The 19,085-nt window shown below is 42.2% G+C and overlaps 1 protein-coding gene across 2 annotated transcripts; it reads right to left on the reverse strand.

Moving 5' to 3' along the window:
* Positions 1 to 5,356: 5,356 nt before the first annotated feature.
* On the reverse strand, positions 5,357 to 12,909 carry parvab (parvin, alpha b). 2 transcript variants are annotated; one of them, XM_077023664.1, is made up of 13 exons: positions 12,606 to 12,909; positions 10,565 to 10,654; positions 10,381 to 10,451; positions 10,140 to 10,242; positions 9,886 to 10,026; positions 9,625 to 9,740; positions 9,390 to 9,448; positions 8,632 to 8,651; positions 8,417 to 8,478; positions 8,272 to 8,340; positions 8,033 to 8,134; positions 7,538 to 7,610; positions 5,357 to 6,538 (listed from the first exon to the last, which is right to left on the reverse strand). In XM_077023664.1, the coding sequence occupies exons 1-13, from the start codon at positions 12,739 to 12,741 to the stop codon at positions 6,462 to 6,464; spliced, it is 1,119 nt and encodes a 372-aa protein (XP_076879779.1). In that variant the 5' UTR covers positions 12,742 to 12,909; the 3' UTR covers positions 5,357 to 6,461. The 2 variants fall into 2 exon arrangements, with proteins under 2 accessions (XP_076879779.1, XP_076879780.1); XM_077023665.1 differs by lacking the exon at positions 12,606 to 12,909 and adding an exon at positions 12,482 to 12,506.
* Positions 12,910 to 19,085: the final 6,176 nt, after the last annotated feature.

Genomic DNA, 19,085 nt, shown 5'->3' on the forward strand with positions numbered 1-19,085 from the left:
CGACTCTTGAACCTTCTTCTGTTTCTGCAGTATCGATGATGAGTCTTATTTCCAAAGCAGTGTTATCTTATCACCAGTTCTTTTCTTGTAAGTGGCATCTGTTTCTTCTATACCAAACTACTATGCATTAAAGGAGGTAGGGGGCTTATCTATGTAAATGCTGCTGGAACCAGACAACCCCCCCCCCCCCCCCGCCCAAGAGATACACACACACACATGCACACACATGCACCAGCAGAAGTGAATCTGAAACACCTGCGTACAGTGACAGCCCTGATTCATTCGCCGCCACGGGTCATCTCACGAAAGGCTTTCACAAGCTTCTTGTTAAACATTAGCTCGCTGTATCCAGGAAGTCTTTGTGCAGTATGCCTGCGTAATAGCGCAGTGTAAACGGCTTCATAGCCTTACACCGCCGCCCGGTTTCATGGATCACTCGGACAGGAGGCGCCTAGGGTAGATTGGATCCAGGGAGAGGGACCATATGAAAACCTCCCAGTGCCTGTGAACTCAGGTGGAAATGCAGTTTGCAGGAAACGATGCCATATGAAATAGCTGCAGTTAAATGGGGCAGGAGTGACATCTTTGCGCTGACATCTTCGCCTTTTGATCTAGTACCATCACAAGGATGTGTTTATTTAGAAACCGTGGGCACTTCATGAAAGACTAAGATATAAGACTTAAAAGAATGTAAAAGATATCCATACACAATGCAGCGCACTTAATTTCGGGCTCCGCCTCTTTTACTTTGGAAAAATATAATAGATGGAACCTGAGAGTGAAAGCAAAGCTAAGTCGATGTCATAAACCATTTCATTTCGTTTCTGGCGTAAAATGCATGTAGTAGATCAGGGTTTTCATGAGTGAAGGAGCTGATACAGTGATAAAGTGGTCCAGCACCAAAGCAATAAACCCTTCACATTCAGACACCATTCTGTAGTTTGATTCAATCAATTTCATACAATGTACAGCAATATTTTCACAGACAAGCACCAGGGCTTGCATGCTGTTTGATACTACTTGACATATCACAAACAATATTGCAACACACATCAGTGTTGCTGGCCTTTTTGTTTGCATGACTAAGTGAACTGAACACCCAGGAGAAACATCTGAAAAAAGTCCACTTCAAATGATTAGCAAACTTTTTTTTTTTTTTTTTTTTTTAGCAAACTTTTTATATAAATTGTTGAACACACATTACAAAGTGTGTGGCCCTGGCGACAAAGACAGACAATAAGGAAAGAAAGAAAGACTCAGACTGTCATGACTGTTTTTCTTTTTTGTAGAAGCTTCTTTCAAAAAGCAGCACACACACACACACACACACACACCAATGACATACACCATGATCACCTGGCTTAACACCGGGTGTGGTCTCAATACAAAGCAGTTAATGCAGGCCAGAAACCCGAGAGGGGCTTGTGTTAGCAAAGTGTTTGGATGGGTGGGGAACCTTCTAGCAAGGTGTTCTTACGAGGAGCCCCCAGCTCCACAGGTGTGAATAGGGCGTTAAAGAGGAAAGTTCCAAAACAGAAAACGCTCCATTGTGATTTGCACATGAGCGAGGACAAAAGATTTAAGGCCTGAATTTTAGTTAGTTAAATAAATAGTAAAATACATAAATAGTAAAGTAAATAAATAAATACACAAGCATACAAGCAGGCAAGCAAACAGGCATGATCCCAAAAATACATTTCAGCAGAGACATGGTCCTTCTTTTCCACTTTAGATGAAAAAAATAAAACACATGGAGCATTTACAAACACATGTGCAGAGGCCAGCTCTCACTGTGCTTTCACTATGGGTCTTTTCCATGTCCATTATCAGCAGTGTAATCTGATGTGGACAGATACGGCCCCAAAGGCCTTGTGTGTGTGGGCTTTGAAGACCGGAGTGTGTCAGTCTCTTCGCTGTAGGGTGTAGAGGTGGAGCGCAGGGTCGGGGGGGGGGGGTACTCCCGGGGCCGCTTTCGTGCACTGCTCCATCGTCGCCCAGTGACCTCTCCTAATCAGGGGCCTCTGTGAGGCCAGGTGCAGAGCAGGCCTGGCTGTCACACGCTGCCTGGCCTGCTCACACAGGCGCACTGATTGGCTTTAGGGAGAGATAAGAGGCAACTCAACCAGAACCACTCACTCGCTGATAAAAACACAGAGCTTCATTTCAATCAGAACTTTAAATGGGAGGGGGGATGTGTGTGTGTACGTGTGCTTGTGTGTGTGTGTGTGTGTGTGTGTGTGTGTGGGGGGGGGGGGGGGGGGGGGTCAAAACCAAAACCACCACAGGGGGCGGCCTTTCATCAAATTTATATTCCTTTTCTACAGCTCTGTAGTGGTGATTACTTTGAAATTAAGTACTTCAAATTAAATAAAACACACAATACGCGTGCGCACACGCACGTACACAAGCTGTAACTTTTGTGAAATTTTAGGGAGATTTAATTACGTTTGGCAGTACATTTATGGTGTATTTTATGTACAAGTTCTGAGTGCTTTATGCTTAAAGAACCTCTTTACATTTGATGAAAAATGACATCGAGTATATACGTCGCCCTCTTGTGGTGAGTGGGAGGGGCTTTTTGAAGTGATCTGTTTTTTTTTTATTTTGAGTGAACTTTACTTTGCAAACTTCATCATCAACTATGCAAAGTCATACAACTTTGGTTCCATTTAAATGAATAATAAAGCCAAATATGCCAAGAGGAAAAAGCGTCTCATTAAAATGTGCGCATTAATATGTTTGGCATAGAAAAATACTGAACGGGCTTCATCTGCAAAACAGGAGGCAGGGTATTCATACTGTTACCTTAAACAAAGAATTCATTAGGGAAAAATGTTGATTAGATGCCTGACATTGTTGATGCTCCTCTCCACAGATCCTTTAATCACATTCCTCTGTTCAACATCTGAAAGATAAAGGCTCAAATCTGGCACCAATGTACTGGAGCAGTACAGTTAACAAAATTTAATTAAAGTTGATTGTAATATCTGGGCTGTATGACTGTGAATCACAGAGGAAGCCTCAGTGCTAGGTCTTCTCTTTCCACTAAGCATGAGATACACATGAAAGACATAAAGAAACCACAGTGTTGTGACCTGGCAGCACAAACAGAAAATGCAAGTATTATTTCTAAAAATATACATATTTTTCTTAGAAATCAGAATCTAACAGGGTTACAGAAGCCATCCATAGCTGCGTTTTGCCCGAAAACCAGGAAGAGCAGCAGTCTCCAGGCAACAGGCAAGGTTTTTGATGTCCAAATGTTTGTGCACTAAACGTCTCTTTAATTCAATTCTGTAATGCAGTGTTTGAAGATATGGATCTGGTGCCTTTGATGCTTCTTGGGTCTTAGAGGCATGTCACAGGGACGATCCCACACTACAGACTAGCTATAAATAAAGCTTTTTCTACTGCTACTGTTCCACTGCAACAGGACGGGAAGAGAAAGCTCTGACGGTCCCTAACAGGACAAGTCACACTGGTCCCATGCTTAATCCTAATCCTGCAGGTCTAGACAATAATGGAGAACCCTGGCTGTGAGCACACACATTCTGCAGAACCTCTTAAAGCACATTTAAATAGACCATATACCAGGTGTTATTAGAAAGCATACATTCACCTAGCTAAGCTTTATACTCTTTTATATAGGAAATAACTTAATTATACAGGACTTCAAATGTCAGTACACAGAGGTTTTTAATAACCACCTTTTTTTTCTCAAACGTGAAACATTATTTTAAATGAACATTTCAAGAATCACATACTTACCAGAAGTCGAACTCTTACTCAGTAATCAGAGCCTGCCAAAGGTATCTTATTGTGAGACACAGACTTTGGCATAACAGACGCATTAAATGAGATTAAGACCAGATGCTAGAGCTGATTACATTAGGGGTTTTAAACATGGCGGGTTTTACTGACTGCTTTAAAACTGTGTCCTCATTTGAGCACACTGCAGTTGCTACATATCGAGGTACTATAACTGCTATAACTACATTATCAATGTAATCAATGCAATCAGTGAAGATAATGAAAATATTACATTTGTGTTTCTAATGTTTGCTGTAGTCGTATACCAAAATACGAACACCTCCATGCATTGTATTATTTTTCTCAACTAATTTTTCTTGTTCAGGCTAACTTACAAATTCATTTAAAATCCTTAACGATTTTAATAGCGGAGGTTGCAATCGATGAGGGAAATCATTCTCTGGTGTAAATGAACGCGCGAGGCATGTTAATAGTCTTCTAAAGACACTACTAAGGGTACACTACGGAGAAATCAATTACTCGCAATGACCAGAATCTTTAGTACAAATCGATACGAGCCCGGATGAGAAGCTTGGAGCATTTACCAGCTGTTCCAGCGGAAAGCGTCATGTCTTTGTATTTGTGAGTAAACAACGGTTGAGACCGGGAAGAGATGGAGAGGGTTTCTGGGTCCGTTTGATGTCATGAAGGGACAGGGGAGGTAATTGCAGCAGGGCCGCTAATGGCAGGGAACGTTGCTATTCAGGACACCTTAGCAGTGGACGATCAATTACACAGGTGGCCATAGCTGTTATTTCTCCACTCAAAGGGAGCACTCTGATGAAGTCGCGCTAGTCTCTTAATCCTCCAGCTACAGTTATAATGGGCTAGCAGAAAATGTGTCAGAACAAAGGTTTATCGAAAGGCAATTGTCAGCAACTCCCCGGAACGCGCAGGTTTCACATTTAACACCGGGCCTTAATACCGCCTATAGAATATGACAGACAATGTATTATTTTTCAGAAACGCTACGTTTGATGGTCTATTTTATTCCACGATACGAAAAAGTGTGCAATTTGGAACGACAAAAAAAAGCTGATCAACACAACAGAACCTACAAATCGTCCGGGCTCGCGTTCACACACAGGTTTCTCACACAAGGCTCCGCACTGTAAAACAGTGGAACACCCGTAGAGCTCAAAGCGCTCGCGCGCGCGCACGCGCGGTGCTCACACACGCGCACACAGCTTAATTAAGTCTGCTGTAAGTCGCGGGGATCGAAACTTAAAGATTTCGAAAATTAGAAATATACGGATGACGAGGCGCAGAACCCTTCAAGGGGTTCAAACACAACACCGCCTAAATAAATCCACGGAGCTATACTTTAAATTATCCCTGAAGCCTCTTATTGCAACCCTGGCAGGTATAATTGCGCGCCGCAGAGCTGTGACATTACATGGCGGGAAAAATGTGACCTCTCTATTCAAACACACTTCCTGCAGACGGACCATTCAAGTCAATGCGCTGACCACGTCTAAACATGCATTTCATCGGGGACTAGACGTCTAAACCTCACACGTCCGTGCTGTTAAATTAAACACGACTCTGCCTTTTAACAAGCCTTTTATTGAAGAGGTTAAATAAATACCACTTCGTTCCGAAAGTTGTTCGGTATGATTGCACTGTTTTGTCAGCAACTTTAGAGACCAAAATCAATTTATTTATACCGTTTCTCATTCGCGTCCTCATTCAAAGTCGCACACAGAACAGTCGCATAAAATGATCAATGGTTAATAAGGAGAGCACAGTCGTTTTCAAAGACAGGAATTCACTTTTCCCTCGGCCCAGCGGACCCCACAGACGACATTCAAGACGTAACAGTGAAACAAACGACTGCTGCGACCTTCATATTAAACAGCACAAGGGAATCCATTTTCCCCTCGAACGCCCACATTACATTCTTACAAACTAGTGGCAACGCTCAGATTATGGTCTGAATTCAATGAATGCCCTTGGGGAGGGGAGGGGGTAAGGGGGGGGGGTATAAAAATTCATGTCTGTTTGCTTCCAATATATAGAAGTTTAATACGAGCGAGAAAACATCTAGTTCTATTCAGCAGTATAAAGACCAAAGTTTGAACTAGTTAATTTAGTCCGTTTACTTCATATTCACCAAAACACAAGATGTTTCTTTCAGTGAGGGAACTTATCGATTTCTAACATTAAAACGTGAGCCACGGAGTTACAGAACAGTTTTTGATCACGTGGGATTATAAAACACAGCCCTGGGTGCACATAACTCAGTTATAACTCATAACTCAGCACTACCTCTGGAAAGTTCTCTTTTGTGCTGCAAATACATTGTCGTGTATTTAACATGCTCTTAAAAGAATCGCTTGCATTCCTATTATAGAGCACACCAACGAAGGTTAGTATTAACTTAGCATTAGCATTAACAATTCACTTCAAATTAATTTCATTCCTTCATTGCTGATTGCTTTACAGCGACATAATACAAGAAATAACGTGTGTTATAGCATGCAGAATAAATAGTGAACATACTCTGAAATATATTTAAATACTGAAAGTGATAATGCATACTTCAACATATCTTTGGGTAACACTGCTAAGGGTATAATGATCTTCAAAGCCGGAGTGTTTCAGTCGTGTGGAGACAGAACTTTTGGTGTTTCGTTTTGGTCACTGTCCGCTCATTCCACATTCCTGTACTTAGTGAAGAGGTTGTAGAGGACTCGCAATGTGGACTTCAGATCACAGTTGACAATGTCTACGAGGACACAAGGGGGACACAAGATCTGTTGAGTATGGCATGAATCCAGAGAGGGGAAAAGCAGTTACAGTGTAATCAGGGGCACCAAAGCTGCTATCAGCTCAGTAGATGGTGTAATGTATTCCCTCTCTGCTTTCCAAACATACAATCTTTACATTCGGCAACAAGCCAAGCATGCTGGCCATGTAATGTGTTGGGCTAATTCACACGCCTTCATCGGAGTTGTCATAAACACATGCTTTTTACACATGCTGATTATGTAGGACCGTTTGGAGTGCGGTCAAACTGCGGCGCCATTGTAAATTCAGTGCGCAATCACCATTTACATCAAAGCTCATCGGTGAGGTCCAAATAACTGCGGGTCTGTGTCGTGATTAGCTTAACATTCAGTCCAGCATGAGAGCGACATTATAGAAATCCATGTGCACTAGAGATACACACATGGCAATACTTAAGCTAACCGGAATAAACTAAGGTTGGTTGTAATCAGGCAGCTTGGCTTAGAATTTCTGAGCAAAGGAGGTCTTCTAAACCCAGTGTAAGTGCTATGCCAGTCACTATGTCAGTACTGTCAGTTACTGTGTCAGTATGATGTCAGTACTGTATAGTCAGTCAGTATGACGTCAGTACTATGCCAGTAATGTCAGTCACTGTGTCAGTATGACGTCAGTACTGTATAGTCACTGTCAGTATGATGTCAGTACTGTCATTCACTGTGTCAGTATGATGTCAGTACTGTATATTCAGTCAGTATGACATCAATACTATGTCAGTAATGTCGGTCACTGTGTCAGTATGACGTCAATACTGTATAGTCACTGTCAGTATGATGTCAGTACTATGTCAGTACTGTCATTCACTATAGTAGTCAGTCACTGTGTCAGCATGATGTCAGTACTGTCAGTCACTATGTCAGTACTATGTCAGTCACTGTGTCAGCATGATGTCAGTACTATGTCTGTACTATGCCAGTCATAATAACACAATGACACTAACCCTCAGGCCTAGGCTTTGGTTTTTCCAAACCGCCATCTTGCATCAGCTCAAAGGAAAATGAAACATTGTGCACCTATAATACAGAATGCAGAACGTTGTAAGCAATGTAACAATAGGGGAAAACCTTCACCCTAAGACTGAAAATGTAGAGCAGAAATGGTTCTGGACTTGACAATATTGTAATTGTGTATAGTCGACAATATTGTCTTCGGGTTCCCTATGAAGACGCTCGTCCTTGGTTCCTAACACACACTACTGAATAAGGTACACTGCATGAAAGACGACATATTTCGCGTCTTACAAAGCCTTTGATTTCACCCTTCACTCAGTCACCCAAACCAGAGTACAGCAGGGTCAACAATGAAAAATAACCGAATAGTGAATGCATCACAGAATAACTGGCACATATTTTGTTCATATCAACAAAGCTTTTCCCCAGCCAATAAAATAATATACTGCGTGCAAGACAGATCAGTAAAACAAACTTAGCAGTACCTTATGATCAAAATTCTCTGGTGTAAGGAAAAAGTTGTAGAGAGGAACAAAATATCCCTCCAGGAGTCCCATCAGCAAGACCAGGTACACACCATCAGCAAACTAAAGGACACAAAAACAAAGACAAATCAGAAATTGCACTGACATTTGCTGCTTTTTACAACATTGTCTTAACAGGAACCAGACCTACACCTATAAATGCTCACAGCAAGCTAATCGGTAATTTGGTGATATGTCACCTGTGTGTCCAACTCCGATACCTCCAGGTTCAGCTTGTTTAAATGCTTGTTCACAAATGTGATGAGAGTCTGCAAAAAATGATCAGATGGTCCGTGACTTTAGGGGTATCATTCCATAATGCCTTAGAATGAATGAGGCACTCACCTTTTTCACTACGTTCAGCTTGTCTGGAGCATGGTCAAACAAGGTGTCGAAGGCATCACGTTCTGTGAAGAAGGAGTGATTTTCACACGCAAGCAAAAAGATACAGATAGTGCAGCAATATCGAAATAAACAATCACCCTTCTGAACAATGACTCATTTATTCTCCATTTGCTGTTAATTAAAACAGTATGATTGAGAGTGTGTGTAATACAAACCATGTCGTCCAGAAAGTGCTCTGTGAAATAAGAAAAAGGAAAGAAAATGTAAATTAACATATAAGGACGGTCGTTATGTGACGGGGGCTTAATTTACAGCTGTGGCTGCAATCGAGAGAGCCCAAAAGGCACACCAAAAATATTAGCAGAGAGAGACGGCCGGCGCTGCTCAGCAAAGCGCTGGGCCACCAAATGGAGCAGGGCTTTAGGACACTGGCCTGGTGAACATATGCCCACCAGCTTCACGCTCAAATCTGGCGCTGCGGAGGTGTGGCCCGGCAACTGCTGCCTGGGCCCCTGTGCCAGCCAAGAACCCAGCCACACACACACACACACACACACACACACATGCTCCCTTATCTCAGGAGGTGGTTTGAGCCCGCTGGAGCGCTATTAATCGCGAAGGGTGGGGCGGCAGTGGAGAACTGGCAGGAAGGCTCGGGCCCAGTGCACTGTGGGTACATCATCACACATTTCTCACTTTGCAGGTTTGGAGAAGCTTTGAGGTTGCACCAAGGGGGCCCTCTAATATTTTCACCTTTTCCTGAACTTGGCTATAAATATTTCTCTGAACAATATTTCAGCAGTGTGTAAATACATATGCAAACATCAGCTACCTGTCACTTGAATTCAGAATTTGGCCATTCACATTAATTTTCAGTGGCACTTAATGTTGTCTTTGGGAAGATATTAGCAGAATCATTTTTGTTTTCACAGCTGTGTCCAGTTACTGATGAATCACAACAGTGATGACATACTCTGTGTTGCCTGTAATTTCCTCCTGGATACTCCGAGACTGAAGAATGCCCTCGCGTTTCTGTGGAAAAGGCAAAACAAGTAATGACAAAAAAAATAGGTATTAGGAACAGCATCAGGGAAGTGTGTATCTATATTACTCTATAATATACCGATGTCGCACTATGACACCTCAAAAGCTGTTAGCACATGCAAATCATATATGAGAAACAAGCTGGGGAGAAATTATGGGAGTACCTGAACAACAACTACTTGTATGGACACATGATCTGGGAGACGGATAGGAGCACGGAAGTGCTGAGACAGCGCCACCAGCAGGTGAAGAATGGCCACCAAGCTCTTAGCATGGACGGCTGAAGAATACACAATAGAGGTCAGTGAACTGTCAGACCAGGTATCATTTTGTAAACACCCAATGTTGAACAATCAACGTAAATAGAACCTTATAGAACAAGCAAATTCCAAATTAAATCAATCAGAAAAGAAGGCGCCATTTACAGTCAATGTTCCATTTGATGTTCCTGGAGGACACTTTAAGGGTGTCATTGATCTTCTCCAACACTGTCTGAAGCTTCTGTTTTTGGGCGATTTCGGACTGCGTGACCTCAGCAACATTAAGCTTCTCTCCTTCCAGCTTCTCTAAAATCCGATAACAAATGGGCAACTTTGATTAAACAGATGTGAAGGTAACATAAATCTACAGGATGGATGGTTGTTTTTGTTTATTCGAGGAGCGATGCACAAGGCATTACCAAAAAGCTTCTGAAGAACTTGTCCATCATAAAGATCTTCAGCCAGATCTTTTACAATGATTCTTTCTCCTACCAAAACATCATTGATCCAATCAATGAGAACCTGTATTAGAAGTAAAGTTGTGATTATCAGATGGAATGAACGATTACATCTTATTGAACACTTTATTTATTGGGTGAGGATGACACATTTAACTCGTATGTGTACTAAATCTCATACACTACGATGGCGCAAACATACCTTCATCAGCTCCTGGAGTTTGGGATCGTTTCTGGAGTTTGGATCGACCATTGTGCGGACTTCATTCTCCTCTTTAGGGATAAAGTGTTCATATAGAAATTTAAAGATCACAAGAGAATCACTGATTGAAAACTGAGATTTTAACTTAGCCTTAACCTTAACTTTGACGCAATGCAAATTGTACCCAGCATGGTGTCCTCGGGATCCAGTTCAAAAGGGGTGGGGCTCAGGGGCAGGTTGATAGCATTCATACCCTCTTCTTGGAGCTCAGAAACTACAAAAAGCATCAATGATACCACATTTGGTCATTCATCTATGGACATGGACTCAACTGTTTGATCAGTTACTCAACACATTTAAAAAATACTAAACTGGGCTACTTATTATGATACTGCTATATAATTGATGCAGCTGATAGATAAGAGGAGACACACAATCTCTCACTTTATCACCAGTATGTTTTGCACCAGACTGTGCCTCTCATCATTAGTGGTCAGTTATGTAGTATTGGTTTTACCAGGGGGAGGTGGCTCACAGTGCCACATCTAATGTTATGCATTCAGGCCCAAACACGTCTGGGTTAACAAAAGAGCTACATCTCGGCCCTTGGATCAATGCACATCTCACCATATTCACTATCAAAGGAGACCAAACACAAGTGGAAGCATTTTGTAATTTCAGAAGTTTGAGAATAATTTTCTTTGTAATTCAAAACTAATTTCCAAACTTTACCAGAACCAGTAAAATGTAATTTAGACATGAACATGCACTGATTATATTAGAATGCTATTACATTCTAGTTATGGCTGTACAGTGTAGCATGTTTGTAAATGGCTCTGAATGTACTGAATGCCTACAGAGTTTGCTTCTTGAGATCAGAGCATCCTGATCTCACACACTGTGTAGCAGCACATGGCATGCCACACCCCGAGACCCTGAGGCCTGCTACACTGACCTGTTCTACCATGCACCATGTGATCTTATCTGCGCTGGCCAACCTCAGGGGCCGAGCTCCTGCCTATGGGAAAGTGCTGCCAAATTCTACGCTGACATCCCAAAAGACATCAGCATCCTGTTTTTAATCGGTACTCCCATTACATCTGTCTGTGCTCAACTGTGCTAGCAAATGGTAACAATAGGCAATACATATGTGTCAGCGTGTCCGGCGACACACATACACCTATCTACACGTATAGCGCAAACGTCCCGTGATATTTGCCCTCTCTGCCTGTGAGGACACATTTGTCTGTCTTATGCCTGCGTCTCTTTCTCTCTGAAAGATTGTGCAAGTCTCAGCATTCATAACTAAACATGCTTCTGCCATATGGGACCAAGCAAGCTCTGAATGGAATGAAATAAAAGTAATTTTTGTTCACATGCATGGCACAGTCCTGGGGGAAGAGGGGGAGAAGAACTGCTTTGCTATAAAACTACTTTCATTCAATATTAGTATATTTTTAACAGAATAGAAATACAGGCAGCAAATGACAAATGTATTCTCTTTACTCTAGTCACTTATGTATGATGTGGCCAGCGTGGCCACCGTTATGCCAGGGCTTTGTGTTTAAACGCAGAGTTTAGAAACATTTCATTCAGCAGTAAATCAGATGGTGAGGGAGATTGTTTCCTAAACCACATGCTTCATTTGCGATGCAGCAGCCAGCTGTTTTCCATATATGGTTAAGGCACGGACTTGGAGCTTTTTGTAAACACTTGGAGGGGAAACTCCCACACTCCCTGCGCAGAGAGAAAGTGCAGAAAGTTTACCATAGGCTAAATACTGAGAATAGCCTGGCCATACAGGCCAGATCCTAACTGTGAACAACAAAATATCAAAGCTATGTTCATTTCATAGCTTACAAAATCTTCAATATAATATTTTAGAATAAAAAATGTTTTGTTTTTTTAGCGTATTAATATTTTAAGATATAGTTTAGATCAAATGCCATCTATACAGTGGTACTGTTCTATTATGAACTTAAAAGTTCATGTTCAGACATCCCTTCCTTAGCACAGTTTTTACAAATTATGACACTGAACTGCTATTTTCAAAAACTGAAAACGACATTGGCCTGCAAAGCTAAAGAAAAATCACCAATACCGTCCGTGGACTTTTTGACGCGACATGAAGTTTATTTGACGTTTCAAGATCTCAATATGGGGACCGTTATTCCAGGTAAATCCCTGTCAGGAGGAATAATGGCGACTAAACCCGTTGCTCACACCTTCCTTTGCTTTTTTTCGTCTTGCCAAAGTTCCTCCAAGTTTCCCGAGAAAAGAGTCGTCCTTCTTCCTCGAGGGAGGCGATTTCGGGGTCGGTGATTTTGGAGAGGACGGTGATTTCTGCGGCGATGAAGCCATATCGGTCGATTATTCACACCTGACTCCTCGGCTAGAACAGAAGTTGTGAACGTCCAAGTCTTTATATCGCCTTTGTAAAGTGGAATGCCCAGTATTTCTTTTCGGCTTCCAAGATATTCGGTTCCGTCTCCCCGAAGTTTCCTTTCGTTCACAAGTCCCACCCTTTTTCTGTTGGTTAAATCCACATAGGATCAGGACCGCGGATTCGGGGAGTCAAGCACATTTTTATGGGTATCATAAATGCTTCTTTTGTTTTTCCACACGCTTAAGATACTGAAAGACATGTGTAAGGATGGATTTAATTGTATACAAATGAATTATAAATGCTACTAATCTAAAATGTAACTACATTATCCTTGGGGCCTCACAGTGCGCACCCCGATTCCTATTTGCAATACAAGGGATTTAAGACGCATAAGCTCAACTTGCACTTAAACATGGTTTCAGAATAAAGTATAGGCTACATGCATTTTATTTTACTCTCGGCAGACATTTTTAGTACCAGTGTGGTGTATTAATCGAGAGACTGGAACTGCCTGCATGATTTTATCTGCTTGAAAGATTTTAATCTGTTCTAAAACGCAATTTTTCTTGGGGATTTTCAGAAATCCCCATTTCCCTAGGGAATTATTCACAGAAATGGAACAAGGCTGACATAAATAATCACTTTGGTCTTTATATAAAATAGGGACACACGTCCTTATTCATCTCACTGTACTGTCAAAAATTGAATTTCAGTATTAATTTGACAAAAAAGTTAAGTGTTAGTTGTCGACAGGGGTGGCGAGTGTAAAATGGACACAAATTAAATATTATGTCGCGATCGACCGGTCGCCAGTGGTTAAAGTTACCATTTCCAGTGGGGTGGCACTAGGGGTGGCACAGGCTCTGTTGGGGGGGGGGCATTGCCCCCCCCGGGCCCCCCCTTTGGCTCCGCCACTGCCAATACTGTGATGCTGTGATGGTACCAGTGCAGTGATGTTGTGTGCTGTGATTGCACTAATGCAGTGATATTGTGATGGTACCAATACTGTGATGCTGTGATGGTACCAATGCAGTGATGCTATGATGATATAAATGCAGTGACACTGTGATTTTACCAATGAAGTGATGCTGTGATGGTACCAGTGCAGTGATGTTGTGTGCTGTGATTGCACTAATGCAGTGATATTGTGATGGTACCAATACTGTGATGCTGTGATGGTACCAGTGCAGTGATGCTGTGTGCTGCGATTGCACTAATGCAGTGATATTGTGATGGTACCAATACTGTGATGCTGTGATGGTACCAGCGCAGTGATGCTGTGTGCTGTGATTGCACTAATGCATATTTTGATGGTACCAATACTGTGATGCTGTGATGGTACCAATGCAGTGATGCTGTGATAATACAAATGCAGTGATACTGTGATGTTACCAATGCAGTGATGCTGTGATGGTACCAATACTGTGATGCTGTGTGCTGTGATTGCACTAATGCATATTTTGATGGTACCAATACTGTGATGCTGTGATGGTACCAATGCAGTTATGCAAGCCATCATCAGATGCAAATATGCATGTTTTGCAAAACGCATGGCTTTCACACATTGGAAATATTATTGACAGGGAAAATTAGATCAGCTACTACTACCACTACAACTACTACTACTACTACTACTACTACTAATAATAATAATAATAATAGCAATGCAGTTTGTGCAGTTCATCAAATCTTAAATGTTTACAGCAGCTCAGAGGAGATGTACATTTACTGAGCTTATTAACTGTTACGGTCACTGTTCGCCCTTTTCATTTTCATTATGATTTCATTACGCTTGCAAGGTTAGTCTACTTTGGACTGTTTTTTATGATGAAGGACCTGCTCCACAAAACCTCTGAGATCCCTCTCTGTGCATTTGAGACTATTATCTATCCAAAGCCATGTGAACAAGTAGTGTAGTGCCCATAGCTCTGCCACAGGCCCTCAGGCAGGCATTTACAGTTATATTCTAAGATCTTGGGCCGTTCTTCTTGTGGATTGGGCAATGACGTTGAGGGACACAACTGTGTACTGAGTGCTGTTTTTCTGATCTACTAGCGTGGCTGACTGCTTTCTGAATAGTGCTCTCATCAAAAAAGGAGATGCTTCGTAATGAGAAATACGAATTGTGCGTATTTGCGTGTGTGCATCTGTGCGTACATACGAACAGATGATGACGAGGGTTGATGTGAAAAGGAAAATGTTTTCTAATTCAAACTAAAGAGATCTTTTGCCTTCACGTGCTATTTTTTCATTGTATAAATGAGGAATTCTGTGTTTTTCTTAAAAAAAAAACCACTCAGTTCCATCTGATAATTTCATAGTTCACATGTTCCATTCCAATCTTAATTTCTAACCCGCGCTTCTTTCTGTTACGTATTACAATGCAATTTCCAGCTCATTTCAGTTTTGAATGCTAATAGCATTTATGTATATTGCAGTACTTCCTCAGCTGAGATAAGACTATTTAGAGGGAAAAACGAGACGGCGACGGGTTCAATTTACCTCCATAATACAGCATAGCGGCGCCGGACGGGCAGGGCCTCGTTCAGTTAACCCCACCCCACCACCTCTCGTGACTTCCAGACCCGCGGCTGCAGCGTGGGGTCGTGGCGACTCCTCTCGGAGCCGGTGAAGCGTTTCCCCTCTCAGCGGGTTTTAGTGGGGATTACTGGTTTGTTTGGGTTTTTTCTTGCTACTCACCTTAACAATGCAGAACTAAAAGGAGGGTGCTGGAGTTTCCTCCTAGTCAGAAGCGTAATATAAATATTTAAATTTATTTTTATTATTTCTAGTTTTTTTCTACTATTTCTATTTTTACCATACTGAAGTCTTCGGTTCAGTTTCAGAGGAATGCACTTTCGGTCATATTGTTGCAGACAAGTTACTCTGGATAAGGTTAAATGCTTAATAATGTTTACTAAATGCTGTAAATGTAAACATGCGTTGAAGGTTATATGTCACCTTAAGCAACGTTTTATTAGCAGCTAACAGAATAGAGGCCGTGAACATGATCAAGAGTTAGAACATGAAGTGTGGCTTGTAGACAAGTGGGTTAAGGGTGTCTTATTTCCCACATGTGACCTTCCTGGGTTGAATTCATTATGCTAATATCAAAGCCTTCACTTCTGCTAACCCTATGATATGAAGGATGCTGAAAACGTCCTCAGTCCTGGCGTGAGCCGACGGCTGTAGTCGGCGCGTTGGAGAGGCCGGCCTGCTCTTCCATGACTCCGGTCAGCTGCGTTTGATCTGCTGTTTTGCCTCTGCGGCTCAGTCGGCGTCTGCAGGGCTTCACAGCCGGAGCAGCATGGTGGAGAGCTGTGTACCCCCCCGGACTCTTACCCACTCCCGCCCTCCCCCTTTACCCCTTTCCTCCCCTCACTGCTCTTCTCATCCCCGGCTCTGGGCTTCCGGCCTCCATGGTGCTACTCTGTGCCTCCCCGCCGAGGTCACCGCGGCCTGGGTCACATGTGAAAAATAACCCCTCCCCCCCACACACACTTCACTCCTCTTCAGTCAGTCCTCTCAGTCCTTTCTCTCTCTCTCTCTGGATCTGTGCCATCCACCCCTGCTGTGTGAAAGCACTGCACCTGACAGCACCAGCCTGGCCCCCAAGGTCATCCCTCCGACTCACGGCCCAAACCCTGGAACACCGATCCCCCCGTGGGCAGGGCCGGCAGAACGCCGTGTTCTCGTGGACGCAGTGCACAGAATGTTCTTAGTGTGGCCGGCTCAAAACACAAGTGCGTGGCCCATGCACAAGAACGGGACGGAGAACGGAACCCAACGGGACCAAATGGACCCAAACGGACACTTACCTCTTCGCTGTGTCCTCAAGAAACACGCATGAAACACACATGGTGGACGTGGACTGCGAATGGTGCACCGACACACGTATGCACGTGCACGTGTGCAGTACATGAAGAGAGCAGAGCTGTGAGTGCAGTGTCTCTGCTGACCTGCGTGGGTGGTCTTCCCATCTCGCTGTCCTCGTCTTTCTCCAGGCTTGACACACTGCGCTCCTGACGCACCAGTAATCCAATGCAAAAGAGATCATCTGGCCTGCATGATTGAACTAAATGCCTTGGAACTGGATATCTGTTTCCACGAATGGCGTAAGCAAAGACTGGATGCTGTTTTAAATGGTTTTCTAATGTTCACCCCTTGCCACATAATTCAATTGTAAACAGCACATGTTAGTTAATACACAGATAACCTATATGCAACATGCAGAAAATAATAGAAATGTTTAAACAAAGCCAGTTGGTAAGTGAATTTGTGTCAGATGGTCAGCTGGAATTGGGGGGAGGGTTAAAGAAGAAATGAGGAAGAAAAACTTCAAACTCATATCTAGCGTGGTCTCACAACTCAACACCCCCCCCCCCCAAGCCAGTTTTATTGAAGGTCACTGTTTATTTCAGCTAGACAGATGTGATGTGAGACGGAGATGTTCATGAGCGTCCTCTACCTTTCCGCTCTGTGGATGGAAGAAGAAGGTAACCTGCTTCTGGATCCATCTCTGCTACCCCACTCATCTCTTCGATGGAGATAGCAATATACAAAATGGCAGAAATATACCTCTCTGAGCTATTTTTATTATTATTAGTATCAGTAGTAGTTGTAATAGTAGTAGTAGTAGTAGTAGTTGTTGTTGTTGTTGTTGTTTCTCTATTAATAATTGTGATAAACAAGCTATTTGGAATATTTTATGTACTGTACGTAAGTAATGTCAAGAGGTTAACCATGAAACAAAACGAAGAGTAAGAGCTTTAGTGTGCTCATATAAACAATGCCCTCTAGTGGCAAATATATTGAAACTCAGTCTTGATAAGTCGACCGTTCTCTCCCAAGCCCAGAGAAATTGTCATAAACATTACGAGCTTCCAAATTGCCGTTTTAATTTCAAACTTTAAGCAAGTAAATATATTATAGGTAGTTAATATTCATGAGTGGCATGGGAAATAACCTAGGGACGTACTAATTTCTAAGCAGTATTCTAATGATTAGGCTACCTGTGAATATAATGGTTTTTAATTCCAAATCTGATTTCAAAATCTAAGAACAATAATTTTTAAATCATAAGCAGAAGCAGTAAATGACCATTACAGTTCATTTTTACCTATAGCTGTCACTTCTTGAGTCTGCATTGCAGTTTCACTGTAAATTGTAAATTAAGCACTATGTGCTTAAATTTTGGGTTAATAAGGCTGTCAAACGCGAGAACCGCGGTAGCGCGTACCCGGTTCACTAATGCCCAAATCCGCAAGTAACAAATGGAGTTGTGTAATAATTTCGCCAGTAGATGGCATTACACACCAATTTTGTTTCTAATTAATTTTAGAGACCTGAATAAATGTAATTTCTCCCACAGCTTAAGTTGATCAAGGTAAACCTGCAAAATAGGGTACTTCAGAGAAGTGTTTATTTAATCAAGACAAAAAAATCTTCTATTCATTTGTTAATTACAGAACATACTGCAAGTACCACAGAGAAACAACAGCTCTGTGTGTATTACTTGATTTACCCATTTAAGGCAGATTCTCTTAAATTTGACAAATGCTACTGATTGGCCTTGATTACATAGCAAGGTCTGAACATTGACATTCGAGTTGATGTTACACTTTCTGTCACTGCTTATAAGAAATGAATGCATACTGAACCAAAGACCTCTAGCCCTGGACTAACCCACCATCTAAACCCACTAACATAGCAAAATGTTCTATTTTACACTTGATGTGTTTACATGTTAAATACACCATGGAAATCAAGCCCTCTTATTCAGTGTAAGGTTAAATGGTAAAGTAGGGTCAAGTACCCTCAGGCATGTCCATGTGTGGGACGGGGAGACGTCGGTCTCATTTTAGAGGAGCTTAATGCTTGAGTGAGAAAGAGACCGTGGGGAGAGGAGATGTTTAGTGAGCACTCTAGTAGGTCTAGTAGGAGAGAGACAGCACAGGCCATTTGCCCCTACCTTTCAATATCTCCCCCAGAACGCCACCCCAGCTCCTGACAGGGCAGCTGAAGGGGTAGTTTAAGGACTCCGTAAAGGGGCTGGCAATTGGCTGGGCTGTTGAGCACACACACCAATGTAAAGTAACTGAACTGTTTTATTGCAGCCCTCCAGGACTAAGAGTGAAAAGCAGCATTAGTGTGTTCTTTAAACCTTAATGCAGAAATGAGAACCTTTATGACATTGAATGTTCTTTAAACTCTAATGCAGAAATGAGAACCTATGACATTGAGTGTTCTTTAAACCCTAAATGCAGAAATGAGAACCTTTATGACATTGAATGTTCTTTACTCCCTAAAGCAGAAATAA

This window comes from Brachyhypopomus gauderio, chromosome 12 (genome assembly GCF_052324685.1).
Source record: "Brachyhypopomus gauderio isolate BG-103 chromosome 12, BGAUD_0.2, whole genome shotgun sequence".
NCBI lineage: Eukaryota > Metazoa > Chordata > Actinopteri > Gymnotiformes > Hypopomidae > Brachyhypopomus > Brachyhypopomus gauderio.

Excerpts from the sequence above, each read along its gene's own strand:
- parvab (XM_077023664.1), bottom strand. The coding sequence starts at position 12,741 with ATGGCTTCATCGCCGCAGAAATCACCGTCCTCTCCAAAATCACCGACC. Across the intron at positions 8,652-9,389 it reads GAAATTACAGGCAACACAGA|AGCACTTTCTGGACGACATG; the intron begins GTATGTCATCAC and ends CTTATTTCACAG. Across the intron at positions 8,341-8,416 it reads AGCTGAACGTAGTGAAAAAG|ACTCTCATCACATTTGTGAA; the intron begins GTGAGTGCCTCA and ends CATTTTTTGCAG.